The sequence below is a fragment of the Bombina bombina genome, chromosome 6, assembly GCF_027579735.1.
Source record: "Bombina bombina isolate aBomBom1 chromosome 6, aBomBom1.pri, whole genome shotgun sequence".
NCBI classification, from domain to species: Eukaryota; Metazoa; Chordata; class Amphibia; order Anura; family Bombinatoridae; genus Bombina; species Bombina bombina.
In genome coordinates this window covers 423,822,043-423,839,569 of record NC_069504.1, presented here as the reverse complement: position 1 = coordinate 423,839,569, position 17,527 = coordinate 423,822,043, and the positions used below count along the sequence as shown (strand labels likewise).

The 17,527-nt window shown below is 39.5% G+C and overlaps 1 protein-coding gene across 2 annotated transcripts in view; it reads left to right on the top strand.

The window, feature by feature from the left end:
* ARHGAP26 (Rho GTPase activating protein 26) overlaps nt 1-17,527 on the top strand; it is a 1,495,203-nt gene that overhangs the window by 286,913 nt on the left and 1,190,763 nt on the right. For both annotated transcript variants that reach the window (XM_053717161.1, XM_053717160.1), the window contains exon 3: nt 3,507-3,568. In XM_053717161.1, the coding sequence (XP_053573136.1) occupies nt 3,507-3,568 (62 nt within the window). The remainder of the gene's footprint in view (nt 1-3,506; nt 3,569-17,527) is intronic.

The window sequence follows — 17,527 nt, the reverse complement described above, 5'->3', positions numbered from 1 at the left end:
AATTTATGAGGTTGCTTAGTGAGTATTAAATTGGTGATTGCAATCCATGTGGAGCTATTTAAGTTTCTTTTCTCCAACATAGGTGTGTCCGGTCCACGGCGTCATCCTTACTTGTGGGATATTCTCCTCCCCAACAGGAAATGGCAAAGAGCCCAGCAAAGCTGGTCACATGATCCCTCCTAGGCTCCGCCTTCCCCAGTCATTCTCTTTGCCGTTGTACAGGCAACATCTCCACGGAGATGGCTTAGAGTTTTTTGGTGTTTAACTCCAGGAAGGTCAATTCATGACCACGGTGGATTTAAAGGATGCGTATCTACATATTCCTATCCACAAGGAACATCATCGGTTCCTAAGGTTCGCATTTCTGGACAAGCATTACCAGTTTGTGGCACTTCCGTTCGGATTAGCCACTGCTCCAAGAATTTTCACAAAGGTGCTAGGGTCCCTTCTAGCGGTGCTAAGACCAAGGGGCATTGCAGTAGTACCTTACTTGGACGACATTCTGATTCAAGCGTCGTCCCTTCCACAAGCAAAGGCTCACACGGACATTGTCCTGGCCTTTCTCAGATCTCACGGGTGGAAAGTGAACGTAGAAAAAAGTTCTCTATCTCCGTCAGCAAGGGTTCCCTTCTTGGGAACAATAATAGACTCCTTAGAAATGAGGATTTTTCTGACAGAGGCCAGAAAATCAAAACTTCTAAACTCTTGTCAAATACTTCATTCTGTTCCTCTTCCTTCCATAGCGCAGTGCATGGAAGTAATAGGTTTGATGGTAGCGGCAATGGACATAGTTCCTTTTGCGCGAATTCATCTAAGACCATTACAACTGTGCATGCTCAGTCAGTGGAATGGGGATTATACAGACTTGTCTCCGACGATACAAGTAGATCAGAGGACCAGAGATTCACTCCGTTGGTGGCTGTCCCTGGACAACCTGTCACAGGGGATGAGCTTCCGCAGACCAGAGTGGGTCATTGTCACGACCGACGCCAGTCTGGTGGGCTGGGGCGCGGTCTGGGGACCCCTGAAAGCTCAGGGTCTTTGGTCTCGGGAAGAATCTCTTCTCCCGATAAATATTCTGGAACTGAGAGCGATATTCAATGCTCTCAAGGCTTGGCCTCAGCTAGCAAAGGCCAAATTCATACGGTTTCAATCAGACAACATGACGACTGTTGCGTACATCAACCATCAGGGGGGAACAAGGAGTTCCCTGGCGATGGAAGAAGTGACCAAAATCATTCAATGGGCGGAGACTCACTCCTGCCACTTGTCTGCAATCCACATCCCAGGAGTGGAAAATTGGGAAGCGGATTTTCTGAGTCGTCAGACATTTCATCCGGGGGAGTGGGAACTCCATCCGGAAATCTTTGCCCAAATTACTCAGTTGTGGGGCATTCCAGACATGGATCTGATGGCCTCTCGTCAGAACTTCAAGGTTCCTTGCTACGGGTCCAGATCCAGGGATCCCAAGGCGACTCTAGTAGATGCACTAGTAGCACCTTGGACCTTCAAACTAGCTTATGTATTCCCGCCGTTTCCTCTCATCCCCAGGCTGGTAGCCAGGATCAATCAGGAGAGGGCATCGGTGATCTTGATAGCTCCTGCGTGGCCACGCAGGACTTGGTATGCAGACCTGGTGAATATGTCATCGGCTCCACCATGGAAGCTACCTTTGAGACGGGACCTTCTTGTTCAAGGTCCGTTCGAACATCCGAATCTGGTCTCACTCCAACTGACTGCTTGGAGATTGAACGCTTGATCTTATCAAAGCGAGGGTTCTCAGATTCTGTCATTGATACTCTTGTTCAGGCCAGAAAGCCTGTAACTAGAAAAATCTACCACAAAATATGGAAAAAATATATCTGTTGGTGTGAATCTAAAGGATTCCCTTGGGACAAGATAAAAATTCCTAAGATTCTATCCTTTCTTCAAGAAGGTTTGGAGAAAGGATTATCTGCAAGTTCCTTGAAGGGACAGATTTCTGCCTTGTCTGTGTTACTTCACAAAAAGCTGGCAGCTGTGCCAGATGTTCAAGCCTTTGTTCAGGCTCTGGTTAGAATCAAGCCTGTTTACAAACCTTTGACTCCTCCTTGGAGTCTCAATTTAGTTCTTTCAGTTCTTCAGGGGGTTCCGTTTGAACCATTACATTCCGTTGATATTAAGTTATTATCTTGGAAAGTTTTGTTTTTGGTTGCAATTTCTTCTGCTAGAAGAGTTTCAGAATTATCTGCTCTGCAGTGTTCTCCTCCTTATCTGGTGTTCCATGCAGATAAGGTGGTTTTGCGTACTAAACCTGGTTTTCTTCCGAAAGTTGTTTCTAACAAAAACATTAACCAGGAGATAGTCGTGCCTTCTTTGTGTCCGAATCCAGTTTCAAAGAAGGAACGTTTGTTGCACAATTTGGACGTAGTTCGTGCTCTAAAATTCTATTTAGATGCTACAAAGGATTTTAGACAAACATCTTCCTTGTTTGTTGTTTATTCCGGTAAACGGAGAGGTCAAAAAGCAACTTCTACCCCTCTCTCTTTTTGGCTTAAAAGCATCATCAGATTGGCTTACGAGACTGCCGGACGGCAGCCTCCTGAAAGAATCACAGCTCATTCCACTAGGGCTGTGGCTTCCACATGGGCCTTCAAGAACGAGGCTTCTGTTGATCAGATATGTAAGGCAGCGACTTGGTCTTCACTGCACACTTTTACTAAATTTTACAAATTTGATACTTTTGCTTCTTCTGAGGCTATTTTTGGGAGAAAGGTTTTGCAAGCCGTGGTGCCTTCTATCTAGGTGACCTGATTTGCTCCCTCCCTTCATCCGTGTCCTAAAGCTTTGGTATTGGTTCCCACAAGTAAGGATGACGCCGTGGACCGGACACACCTATGTTGGAGAAAACAGAATTTATGTTTACCTGATAAATTACTTTCTCCAACGGTGTGTCCGGTCCACGGCCCGCCCTGGTTTTTTAATCAGGTCTGATAATTTATTTTCTTTAACTACAGTCACCACGGTATCATATGATTTCTCCTATGCAAATATTCCTCCTTTAAGTCGGTCGAATGACTGGGGAAGGCGGAGCCTAGGAGGGATCATGTGACCAGCTTTGCTGGGCTCTTTGCCATTTCCTGTTGGGGAGGAGAATATCCCACAAGTAAGGATGACGCCGTGGACCGGACACACCGTTGGAGAAAGTAATTTATCAGGTAAACATAAATTCTGTTTTTCTGTGTTTTAAGTGTATAATTATCTGGATTAAAACATTATGAAATCAGTTTTATATTATAAAATCAGCATAAAGATGAGAAAACAGACAATTTTCTTGTAATATGGATGCTGAGATGTTGGGAAGATGCATTTTAGGATAGTGTGTGACTTAATGGGACATAACACATTTTTTTCTTTTATGATTCAGATACATACAATTTTAAACAACTTTCCAATTTACATCTATTATCAAATTTTCTTCATCTTCTTGTCTGTCAGGTCCTGATTTCCTTTTGTTGTCTTTACAGCGAGGTCCCTACAGGAATTTGCTGCTGTACTGGGGAATCTTGAAGATGAGAGAATACGGATGGTAAGTGATATTAGTGACACTGGAGGTTGTCTTAAAAGGATATGAAACCCAAAAAATGTATTTTGCGATTTGAAAAGAGCATACAATTCTAAACAACGTTCCAATTTACTTCCATTATTTAATTTGCTTCCTTCTTTTGTTATCCTTTTCTGAAAGGTTTATAAAGGTAAGCTCAGGAGCAGCAAATAACCTAGGTTCTAGCTGCTGATTGGTGGCTGCATATATATACCGATGTCATTGGCCCACCCATATGTTCAGTTAGAAACCAGTAGTGCATTTCTGCTCTTTCAACAAAGGATACCAAGAGAAAAAAACAAATTAGATAATAGAAGTTGAGTGGAAAGTTGTTTAAAATCCCATGTTCTATCTGAATCATGAAAGAAAATATTTAGTTTTTATGCCCCTTTAAGTTTAAATAAGAGTTACATTAGTCAGAAATGGTGTTAATACACATTCCATATAATCTTTCCGTTCAGATCAAACACTGTGCTCTCCTTTATTTCAGTTTATTTTCTTGCCCAATTACTTCTCCAGCAGTTTTCATTGTGTTCAGCACTGAAGCTGTCTATCCCCCTTCCTCCTCACTGTTAAAGGTACATTAAACACTAAATTAAAGGGACAGTTCACTTTAAAATAGTTTTTTTCCCTGAATGTGTTCCCCATGACTTGTTATACCAGCTGGAGCGTATAAATGTATGAGACATTGCACATTTATGCAAACGTAATAGCTGTATTTACTCTTTGAAACCACAGCCCATCAAAATAGGCTTGGCTTACTGACATATCAGATATTGTGCCAGATCAGATATGTTTATCTTATCATACAAATGCTTCCCTTTCTTATCTTTGTCTCTGTACAATACTTAAACAAAACAGAACAATTGAAAATGAACATTTTAGAGCTTTATCTCTTCCACCACCTACTCTGAGTGTAATTTCTTCTGCTGGCTGTGTTTACAAACGCCTAGATTACGAGTTTTCTCGGTAAAAACTTGCGTTGCTAACGAGCCTTTTTTTTTCCAGCGCACACTTTAAACAACGCTGGTATTACAAGTTTTCTGAATGGCTGCGTTAGCCTCAGAAAAGTGAGCATTGAGCAAATTTAGCTCCACTTCTACCTGCAATACCAGCATTGCTTACGGTAGCGGTAAGCTGGAAAAACGTGCCCGTGCACGATTTCCCCATAGGACACAATGGGGCTGAGCTGGCTGAAAAAAAAACCTAACACCTGCAAAAAAGCAGCGTTCAGCTCTTAACGCAGCCCCATTGTTTCCTATGGGAAAACACTTTCTAAGTCTACACCTAACACCCTAACATGAACCCCGAGTCTAAACACCCCTAACCTTACACTTATTAACCTCGCCACCTACATTATCCCTATGAACCTCTAATCTGCTGCCCCTAACATCGCTGACACCTACATTATATTTATTAACCCCTAATCTGCCGCCCCCATCGTCGCCGCCACCTACCTACACTTATTAACCCCTATTCTGCCGCCCCCAACGTCGCCGCTACTATATTAAATGTATTAACCCCTAAACCTAAGTCTAACCCTAACCCTAACACCCCCTAACTTAAATCTATTTTTAATAAATCTAAATAAAATTTCTATAATTAAATAAATTATTCCTATTTAAAACTTAATACTTACCTATAAAATTATCCCTAATATAGCTACAATATAACTAATAGTTACATTGTAGCTATTTTAGGATTTATATTTATTTTACAGGCAACTTTGTATTTATTTTAACTAGGTACAATAGCTATTAAATAGGTAATAACTATTTAATACCTAGTTAAAATAAATACAAAGTTGCCTGTAAAATAAATATAAATCCTAAAATAGCTACAATGTAACTATGTTATATTGTAGCTATATTAGGGTTAATTTTATAGGTATTTAGTTTTTAAATAGGATTAATTTATTTAATTATAGTAATTTTATTTAGATTTATTTAAATTATATTTAACTTAGGGGGGTGTTAGGGTTAGGTTTAGACTTAGGTTTAGGGGTTAATAACTTTATTATAGTAGCGGCAAAGTCCTGTCGGAAGATTAGAGGTTAATAAGTGTAGTTAGGTGGCGGCGACGTTGGGGGGGCAGATTAGGGGTTAATAAATATAATGTAGGTGTCGGCGATGTTAGGGGCAGCAGATTAGGGGTTCATAGGCATAATGTAGGTGGCGGCGATGTCCGGTCGGCAGATAGGGGTTAAATAATTTTATTATAGTGTTTGCGATGTGGGGGGCCTCGGTTTTGTGGTATGGAAAAGTCACGGAAGAAAAGTGAGCAGTAGACCCTTTCCTGCCTGACTTGTAATACCAGCGGGCGTTAAAAAGCAGCGTTAGGACCCCTTAACGCTGCTTTTTAAAGCTAATGCAGAACTCGTAATCTATCCGATTATTTGTCAATAGCCTATAACTAGGTAAAGAAACTTTAAGTATAGGTATACTACAGGCTAAATCAGCCATTTCAAATGCCAATATAAAGGCTAAGGAGGGACTTGTAAATAATTTAATACACTCCAGCAGGTAAAATGAATCTTTGGGAACAAATTAAAGGAGAGAAAGTTTTTGGGTAAAATGCACCTTAAATACTAGAAAGAATGATGTTTTCAAAGCACAGATTTGCCTGAGAATAATATGCAGATTTTGAAATTACATTACGTAAAGTTTCATTCTCCATAAAGCATCAGGTGCCGCCATGTTGTAGCCTAGGTTTCTTTCTCTGCTGAGGTCAGTTAGGGGTAGTTATAAATGGGTCACTGGATTGTTTAACCAGTGATGTATGGAATAAAAAGGAAATAATGAAAGTATATTGCAAATTATTTTTTTACTCCATATAATTAAGCATTTTATAGTACAGCCTCAAAGTGATTAAAGCCTTTTTAATTATCCCTCTGTTGATTATGTACTTCTATTATATTTACTTTTTTTTTTTTTTAGAAATGAGTAGGGATGGGCGAATGTGTTTATATTCAAATTTGAATGTTAAAACAAATGTTATTGTAGAAATTCGATTTACATAATCGAATGTTGATAAGAACGAATATTCTTAAAAATTCTGTAATCAAATGGTATTTACAGTTTTCTAATGTCCTATTCGATTTTGAATGTAATTTCGAATGTAACGTTCGATTTAACAAATACTATTCAGAATTTCAATAGTTCATGTGGTAGGGAATTTAGTAAATTGATACATAATAGGTACAAATATATCAATTTGAATGTTTCTATTTAGAATATTGCATAATTTGAATATTACATTTAAAGAAAGCTTTAGAAATACTATTACATTAAACAAATGTTAGAATGTTCTACAAACATTCGAAATCCGATACGAACGAATGTGTTAAAATTCATTTTAAAATTTTCATTCATTTTATTTTTTGAATATTACATTTAAAGAAAGCATTAGAAATACTATTACAAATATATAAATTAGAATATTTAGAAATTCCAATATTGCATAATTCGAATCGAATTATTAAAAAAATTTGAATTGAACATTACATTTAGAAAGAAAGTATTAGAAATACTATTACATTAAGTGAACAAACTAAATTGTACAAACATTTCAAATTTGATTCAAACGAATGTGTTAAAATTCATTTTAATTCTTTCTAATGACACAGTGAGTCCACGGATCATCATCAGTTACTGTTGGGGATACCACTTCTGGCCAGCAGGAGGAGGCAAAAAGCACCACAGCAAAGCTGTTAAGTATCACTTTCCTACCAACAACCCCCAGTCATTCTCTTTGCCTCTAGTGCAAGGAGGAGGTGAAGTACTTTGGTGTCCTGATTATTATTCTTCTATCAAGATTTTGTTATTTTGAAGTCAGGGCAGGATTGCTCTGATCTTCCATCACAATTTGGGTCTAGCTGTACTCCACGTTAGTCTCTTCAGTATTGCTGTGATGGCTTTAAAGCAGTTAGGCACTTGTAAAGTGTGCTTTGCTGCGTTTTCTTAACATGTTGCTGCCCTGGTATAGAAAGCCTGAGTAGGTTTACTCTGTCTTTCTTCTTACACAGGTTTCTGTGAGGAGTGGCATCCTCTCATACTTTGTGAGTTGTCTGGCTGCCGGATGGCTAGAATGCAGGTAAATGCCTTTTATCTTCTAAAAAATCAGAGATTGTGCACTTTATATATACTGAAACACTGATTGGGACATTTTATACCCTAGTTGGGGTATTATTGGGCAGCGTGCAGGCACTCATTGTGATTTTTAAGAGAGATGGACTGTTTCTCCTTCAGGGATGAAAGGGTTAATCAGTGTGTAGGGCTCTGTTTCCTTAAGCTGTTTATTAAGAATAAAGGAAGGAATCAAATGGGCGATATAGGCTTGTGTGAAAAGTTATTGTGGCAGACATTAGAGATTTTCTAGTGAGGGTGAGGTTTTTTTCTCTACCGGCTGGGAGTGCGCACTTTATTAAGCACTGCTTTTCCTCAGTCCGATGTGTTTCTCCTTCATGTATATTCCACTCTTAGTTAGAGCGGTGGGGGCGGTGTAATCCGTCCGTTGTTTTTTTTGCTTTTTTTTTATATTCATGAGTCTTGTTGCCACCCTTTCTAAAAGCGCCATGTTGTATAGTCTCAGGAAAGAAGCGGCTGCGCCATTTGTTTTGCTCTCAGCTCTTAGCCATGTGACTCTGCCTCTTTGCTCCGAGATCGGAGCAGTGAGGTTTCTGCCCCCGTGTGAAGATAACATAAAACTTATGTATTCTTATTAATTCTTATGTATTAAAGGATAATACTTACGATTTAACGGAATACTTATGTATTAAAGGATGACTTAAAAGGTTTTAGGGTAACCTTTATCTAGGGGAATATGTTCAAAAGTTAAGGATCTGAGGAATCCTGCAGTTTGTAGAATACTGGCTCCTAAAAGCCTTAAAGTGATGGTATATTAATAATTCAGAAATATGGCTTGTGTCTATCGCCTAATTTTTCAATTTTTATATGCCTCCAATGGTAGAGCAGGCTAAGAAATAAAGTATATATGTTATGAGTTTTTTTGTTTACAATTCTTAAAGTGACAGTTTGGTGCATTTTAGGAGAATCTCTAATCTATAGTCTAAGTTGTTTTCTTATACAGATTATGTCTTAGTCTAGACTTTGTATCTTTTAAAGTGACAAAACAATTTTTATTGTTTCCTTGTGTTTATTCTTGGAGCGTAATGTCTGCTCCCTCGGACACACGTCTGCTCTGAACTACATTATAGAGTTTTTATGAAAATCTTAAAGGGATCTTCCTTTTAATTTTCTTTGAGCCCTATGTCTCTCAGGATGATACGGTCTAGGCATTGCCACAGTTTTCTCCTTATCGTCCCAAGCCTTTATGGCGTTACATGCAGTGCTCTGCGGTTCCTCTCAATCTCCTGGAGGAGTTATTTGCTTACAGAATTGTCTGCCCAGGTGGCTTTTGGCGTCTGTGGCTTTATCTGCCCTTTCCTTTATTTGAGGGAAATCGCAAGAGGTTATTTAAGGAATCAGATAGTAAGGGTTCTGTTCCGTTTGCTGCTACGCATTTTGTCCTTCTTATAGTTTTATGAGCAGGATAGTCGGTAGCATCTGAGGGTTAAACCTCCGATTTGGACAGTGTAATTCCTTCTTCTGGTATTGAAGTTGTTCTCTTTAGATTCAAGCCTAATCTCCTTTTTATTTAGGAAAGGTTGGCTACTTGAAAGACTTCGACTCTCCTGTCGTTGTCAATCCTCAAGAATTTATTGAATTTTATATTTACTAGGATTCATTTGTTAAAATATGTCCTGTTCTCGACCACACTAGGAGAATTTTCTCAGGTATGGGAGAAGTCAGGGATTCCTTTTCCCCTTCTCCTGTCTGTAATAATCTGCCTCCTTTAAATATCACGGTGCTTAAAATAGTAGTAGGGGCCATTGATATTCTGGTTAAGAGAACTTCAATCCCTATTTAGGATAGCCATGCGTTTACGACTCTTTATGGACGTCTGGCATCCTTTTGGTGCAACGTCTTGTCGTATTTCATTTTGGTGGACTCCAGGACTCCATGAGGAGATCAATTTCAGAACGGCTGTTAGGCCAATAATTCTGTTGCTGCTCTTTTTTGTAGCACAGGAGTCTTCCCCTTTATCTTCCAAGCAGGAGCAGTCCTCTGGGATTCCCAGTTAGTCTTGGATAAGGGGGAAGTGCTGTCCTAGCCCGCCAGGCATTACAGCTGTTCAGCTGAGAAGCCTACTTGTGGCTTAGTGGTACATTCTAGGCCTTATAGTTCTGTAGCGGCAAATTCAATTTTTAGGATTCCTCCAAATCCACGCTTCTGGCGTTTCCTTTTTAAGGATGAGTCCTTTTTTTGGACCTGGTCTGATGATATTATCCTCTGACTTATGGGTGAAAAGAGTTTTTCTATCACTTATCAAGTGGGTAAAACTAAAGGAATGTTTTCCCTTTTCCTCTTTTATTAGGGGTCATGTCTTTTAGACCAGTCTCAGTTTTTTTCCTTCGGAGGCAGATTTTTCTTTCTAGGGTATCTGCAATTCAGGTACAATGAGAAACATTCCTTGAACAGGGTTCAGGACGTTCTTTTCTGGGAGTGAGAGTTCCAGCCCCTGTCTGGGAGCGGACCTGGGTCTTTATCTCAAATATCTCTGGTGCTGACCTTCCAAGTAATATCCATTCTCTTTTGGTTCTGGGTCTGTTCATAAGAGCATAAACCGAAGGGATGTGCGTTTATTGTTTCCATGTTTCGGGATCTTCGCTAGCTTATGGGTTCAGCAGCCGTGAAAGACTTTTAGGTCCTGGGTTAGTACAAGGGTGTTCTTCTGGACTATAGATGGTTCAGGTGTCATCCTTCCTTCAAACTATCTCTTTTTCAAGAGATTTTGTCCAATCTATTTTCCCATGGATTGGAAATGAACCTGGAGAAGTCTTCCCGCGTTCCATCTTAATGGGTGGACTTTGTCGGGTAAATGGCTTATCCTTTTACAACCAGTAGGTTGGGAGTTAGGATCTAACTGCAGCGGCATTTACTTCATTTTTAAGTAAATCGATATAGGAGGGAATTGGTCTTAAGGTTTCAATGGACTTCATTCCTTTTGTTATTTTCCATAAAATTGAGAACATTCAGATCTGTCTTAAAGAATAGATATAGATCAGTCGACAAGAGTCTCTTTACAGTAGTATTTTTTTTAGGAATATCTATCTGGGGGCTTGTGCTTCTGTAGATATTCATGGGTGATGTATCCAGGGATGCCAACCTGCTGGGCTGGTATGCTGTCTGGGTCTTATTTAAATTATGGACTCGGGAGTTTCTGCTCTTCTCTTTAACATTTGGAGTAGAGAGCGATTTTCAATGCTCTGATAGCTTGGCCTCTTGGCATCAGTCGTTCTTAGCTTGTTTCCAGTCGGCCTATATCACCTCTTGGTTTATATCAACCATCAGGGAGGAACTTGGGGTGTTTTAGCCATATAGAAGGTGACTTGGATTGTTCAGTGGGCGGAAGCTCACAATTGATGTCTGTCGTCCAGGGGTAGACAATTGGGGAACGGATTTCTGAACAGGCACTTATTTCTTCCTGGGGAGTGGCTTCTCTTTCCGGAGGTGGTTTCTAGGTAAACCCTCAAATGGGGCGTCCGGAGTTGGCCTCTGAGGGCATTTCGGCAGAACGCCAAGTTTCCAAGGTACGGTTCATGGTTAAGTGATCCACTGACCGCCTTGATTGATGATCTGGCGTTTTTTTTTTTGGGGGGGGGGGGGGGATTTCAGTCTGGCATACCTGTTTCTCCTCCGTTTGTTTCCCTCCTTGAGTCATTGCTCGTATTCAATAGGAGAGAGTGGCGGGGATTATCATAGCCTCTGCGTGACCCCGCAGGATCTGGTATGCAGACCTATGGGTAACGTTTTATCTACTCTTTGGGGACTGTACCTGAGGAAGGCCCTTCTGAGTCAGGCTCCCTTTCTTCATCTTCATCTAGTTTCTCTGATGCTGCCTACTTGAAGATTGAACACTTTGTTTTGTGTTAGTGTGGGATTCCGAGTCAGTCATTGAGACCATGACTTGTTTCTAGAAGAATTACCATAGAATAGGGTGTATCTTTCTTTATTGGTGTGTATCCAAGGGCTCTCTTGGAGTGGAGTCGGGATCCTAGAAATTTGTCCGGTCTCTAGGATGTCTGGAGACAGTCAGTACCCTGAGGGGTCAGATTCTGCGTTGTCTATTTGGCTACTTCTGCATCTGGTGGTCGTGCCAGATGTGCAATCTTTTTATCAGGCCTGGTCAGTATCAGGCCTGTCCTTAATGTCGGTTGCTCCCCCTTGGAGCAATAACCTTGTTCTTAAGGTTTTGTGGTACATTATGTAGATATTAAGTGTTATCTCGGGAAGGCTATCTTTTCTGCTCAGAGAGTCTCAGAACTCTGTTTGGCAGTGTGTTTCGCCTTATCTTATCTTTCTTGCAGATAAGGTGGTTCTTCGTATTAAGTTAGGGTTTCAGATGGGAATATTATGTAGGAAATTGTTGTTCCTTGTCTATGTCCCTATGTCTATGTCCCAATCCTTTTTACCATAAGGAACGTTGGTGGCACAACTTGAATGTTAATTTATTTCTACAGGCGACTAAGGATTTTCGCCAGTTTTCTGTTTAGATGTTTGTTTCTCTTGGACAGCTACTTCTTTTTCCCTTTGGTTGGAAGTATGATTTGTTTGGTTATGAGACTGCTGGACAGCAGCCTCTTGAGAGGATTACAGCTCTTTTCTCTAGGGCTTTATCTGCTTCTTGGGTTTTCAAGAATGAAGCAAGGCTGCAACATGGTCCTCTCTGCTAAAGAATTTCCGAATTTTTTTAAATTTGATAGTTTGCCTCGGGTGAGGCTGCTTTTGGGAGAAAGGTTCTTCAAGCAGTGGTGCCTTCTGTTTAGGTTACCTGTCTTGTCCCTCCCTTATCATATGTGTCCTATAGCTTGGGTATTGATTCCCTACAGTAATTGATGATGATCCGTGGACTCACCTTGTCATTAGAAAGAAAACAAAACTTATGCTTACCTGATAAATGTATTTATTTCTTTACACGGTGAGTCCACGGCCCGCCCTGTGTTTTTACAGACAGTTTTTCTTTGTTTTTTAAACCTCAGTCACCTCTGCACCTTGTGTTATTTCCTTTTTCTCCTTTCCCTTGGTCGAATGACTGGGAGTTGTGGGTAGGGAAGTGATACTTAACCGCTTTGCTGTGGTGCTCTTTGCCAGGAGTGATATTCCCAACAGTAATTGATGATGATCCGTGGACTCACCGAGTCGAGAAATAAATAAATTTATCAGGTAAGCATAAATTTTGTTTTTTCAAATGTTGCAAAACATTTGCACTACAAATGAGTTCTTACATTCTTTCGGCTAGATTTAGAGTTCTGCGGCCAAAGGGGTGCGTTAGCTACACATGCTTTTTTCCCCCCGCACCTTTTAAATACCGCTGGTATTTAGAGTTCACAGAAGGGCTGCGTTAGGCTCCAAAAAGGGAGCGTAGAGCATAATTTACCGCCACTGCAACTCTCAATACCAGCGGTGCTTACGGACGCGGCCAGCTTCAAAAACGTGCTCGTGCACAATTCCCCCATAGGAAACAATGGGGCCGTTTGAGCTGAAAAAAAAACTAACACCTGCAAAAAAGCAGCGTTCAGTTCCTAACGCAGCCCCATTGTTTCCTATGGGGAAACACTTCCTATGTCTGCACCTAACACTCTAACATGAACCCAGAGTCTAAACACCCCTAACCTTACACTTATTAACCCCTAATCTGCCGCCCCCGGCATTATATTATTAACCTCTAATCTGCTGCTCCGTACACCGCCGCAACCTACGTTATCCCTATGTACCCCTAATCTGCTGCCCCTCACACTGCTGACCCCTATATTATATTTATTACCCCCTAATCTGCCCCCCCCCCCCCCCAACGTCACCGCTACCTACCTACAATTATTAACCCCTAATCTGCCGACCGGACCTCACCGCTACTATAATAAATGTATTAACCCCTAAAGCTAAGTCTAACCCTAACCCTAACACCCCCCTAAATTAAATATAATTTTAATCTAACAAAATAAAATAAATCTTATTAAATAAATTAATCCTATTTAAAGCTAACTACTTACCTGTAAAATAAACCCTAATATAGCTACAATATTAATAATAATTATATTGTAGCTATTTTAGGATTAATATTTATTTTACAGGCAACTTTGTATTTATTTTAACCAGGTACAATAGCTATTAAATAGTTAATAACTATTTAATAGCTACCTAGTTAAAATAATTACAAAAGTACCTGTAAAATAAATCCTAACCTAAGTTACAATTAAACCTAACACTACACTATCAATAAATAAATTAAATACAAATACCTACAAATAAATACACTAACTAAAGTACAAAAAATAAAAAAAGAACTAAGTTACAAAAAATAAAAAAATAATTTACAAACATTATAAAAATATTACAACAATTTTAAGCTAATTACACCTACTCTAAGCCCCCTAATAAAATAACAAAGGCCCCCAAAATAAAAAAAAATGCCCTACCCTATTCTAAATTAAAAATAGAAAAGCTCTTTTACCTTACCAGCCCTTAAAAGGGCCTTTTGCGGGGCATGCCCCAAAGAATTCTGCTCTTTCGCCTGTAAAAAAAAACATACAATACCCCCCCAACATTACAACCCACCACCCAAATACCCCTAATCTAACCCGAACCCCCCTTAAATAAACCTAACACTAAGCCCCTGAAGATCTTTCTACCTTTCTTCACCACGCCGGGTATCACCGATTCGTCCAGAAGAGGGTCCGAAGTCTTCCTCCTATCCGGGGCTTAAGAGGTCCATCATCCGGCTGAAGTCTTTATCCAAGCGGGGGCTAAAGAGGTCCATCATCCGGCTGAAGTCTTCAACCAAGCGGGGGCTGAAGAGGTCCATCATCCGGCTGAAGTCTTCTATCAAGCGGCATCTTCAATCTTCTTTCTTCCGGGTCCATCTTCATCCCGCCGATGCGGAACATCCATCCTGGCCGACGACTTCCCGACGAATGACGGTTCCTTTAAGGGACGTCATCCAAGATGGCATCCCTCGAATTCCGATTGGCTGATAGGATTCTATCAGCCAATCGGAATTAAGGTAGGAAAATTCTGATAAGCTGATGGAATCAGCCAATCAGATTCAAGTTCAATCGGATTGGCTGATCCAATCAGCTAATCAGATTGAGCTCGCATTCTATTGGCTGTTCCGATCAGGGGCATTTGTATGGGCATTGCCCTTAAAAGGGCATTCAGCTCTTTTTCACTGCCCTTAAAAGGGCATTGAGCTCTTTTACAAAAGCCCAAAGCCCTAATCTAAAAAAAAAAAAATACACCCCAAAAAATGAAGAAAAAAACCCTAACAGTAACCCCATAAAATATACTCATGGTTCCTGAAGTCCGGACATCCATCTTCATCCAGGCGGCGACACCTTCATTCATCTCGGGGACGCAGAGCTATCCTGGAAGCCGAAGACATCCTTCGCGAAGCGTCCTCTTTATACGGTCACCACCGTACACTTAAAGGGACATAATACTCATATGCTAAATCACTTGAAACTGATGCAGCATAACTGTAAAAAGCTGACAGGAAAATATCACCTGAGCATCTCTATGTAAAAAATGAAGATATTTTACCTCACAATTTCCTCACCTCAGTAAGTTCTGTGTAAAAAGTTATACTCAGTTGTTGCTCAGCTGCAGTTAAAAAAATAAATAAAAAAATTAAGAAATGAACAGCAGCCAATAAGCATCAGCAGTGCTGAGGTCATGAACTTTTTTTTACTGTGATCTCATGAGATTTGACTTAACTCTCATGAGATTTCATAGTAAACTTCCTTAAACTGAATAGGGAAATAAGATGAGAGTGCACGAGACTCAATCCCTTAGCTGTCCCGGGACAGACATACTGATTTGCTGCTTAGAAGTCCTTTACAATGGGATGTGGCTACTGAGGAATTTTTGAAGTAAAATATCTTTCTTTTTTATATAGAGATGTTCAGGTAATATTTTCTAGTGAGCTTTTTACAGCTATGCTGCATTACTTTCAAGTGTTTCAACATTTGGGTATCATGGCCCTTTAAGTTGAATGCAAGGTAGCCATTTCTAAATGGCGTACCTTGCATTCCTATTGGCTAAATTTCATTCTTCAAATTCAAATCAGCCAATAGGATGAGAACTTCTGAAATCCTATTGGCTGTTCAAAACAGCCAATAGGATGAAAACTACTGAAATCCTATTGGCTCATTTGATCAGCCAGTAGGATTTCAGTTGCTCTCATCCTATTGGCTGTTTAAATGGCATTCAGCTCTTTTTCATTTTTTTTTTTTTTTTTTTTTTTAGATTATGGCTTTGGGCTTTTGAAAAAGAGCTGAATGCCATTTTAAGGGCAATGAAAAAGAGCTAAATGCTTTGGTTTGGGTATCTTAAGTTTTTTATTTTAGGGGGTTGGTTGGGTGGTTGGTTTTACTGTTGGGGGACTTTGTATTTTTATTATTTATTTTTTACTAAATTCTACCATTTTGATGTTTTCTCTTCTTCAGAAGCAGTTTTTGGTAGAATAGTACTTCAGGCAGCTGTTTCAGTTTGATTCTTCTGCTTATATTTCAGTTTTTTTCATTATAAAAATTGAAACTTTTGATTGGGTAGTGGATTAATTTTTTTCAGCGGAATTGGCCGTCTTTATTTTATCCCTCCCTCTCTAGTGACTCTTGCGTGGAAGTTCCACATCTTGGGTATCTGCTATCCCATACATCACTAGCTCATGGACTCTTGCTAATTACATGAAAGAAAACATAATTTATGTAAGAACTTACCTGATAAATTAATTTCTTTCATATTAGCAAGAGTCCATGAGGCCCACCCTTTTTGTGGTGGTTATGATTTTTTTTGTATAAAGCACAATTATTCCAATTCCTTATTTTTGATGCTTTCGCTCCTTTCTTATCACCCCACTTCTTGGCTATTCGTTAAACTGAATTGTGGGTGTGGTGAGGGGTGTATTTATAGGCATTTTAAGGTTTGGGAAACTTTGCCCCTCCTGGTAGGAATGTATATCCCATACGTCACTAGCTCATGGACTCTTGCTAATATGAAAGAAATGAATTTATCAGGTAAGTTCTTACATAAATTATGTTTTTGTTTAAAATTGAACATATTTGTTCTCTTTCAAAATCTGTTTTAATTACTTTAGGGGTTAAGGTTTCTGATTATAAGCCTTGTAATTGCTTAAATCCAGTGTTTAAAACTGTTGCCAATTTTCCTGAGGTTTTTTCTATCCCTGATGCTGTCTCCGATATGGTTTCTAGGGAATGGTCTAAACCAGGTAATTATTTTAATTCCTCTGCAAGGTTTGAAAAGTTATATTCCTTACCTGGCGTCAATGTTAATTTATGGGAAACTGTTTCGAAGGCTAATGGAACTATTTACACTCTAGCTAAATATACTTCCATACCTTTGGAAGACATTACTTCTTTTAAAAACCCGTTAGATAGAAAATTAAAGTAATTTCATAGAAGGGCCTTTTTACAAGCAAGATAGTAGCTTAGGCCTGCTATTTATATTGCTGATGTGACTGCTGCTTCATCTTACCGGTTATTTAGTCTTTCAGAACAGTACTTTAATGACTCTGCTAGTGATAATATTTTGGATATGCTAATAGACACCAATTATTTTATTATGATGCTGTATTTGTTAAATGTAGCAACCAGTCGGCAAGCACTATCCAGGGTGCTGAACCAAAAATGGGCTTTCATTCCTGCTTTTTTTAAATAAAGATACCAAGAGAATGAAGAAAAATTGAGAATAGGAGTAAATTAGAAAGTTGCTTAACCCCTTAATGACCACAGCACTTTTCCATTTTCTGTCCGTTTGGGACCAAGGCTATTTTTACATTTCTGCAGTGTTTGTGTTTAGCTGTAATTTT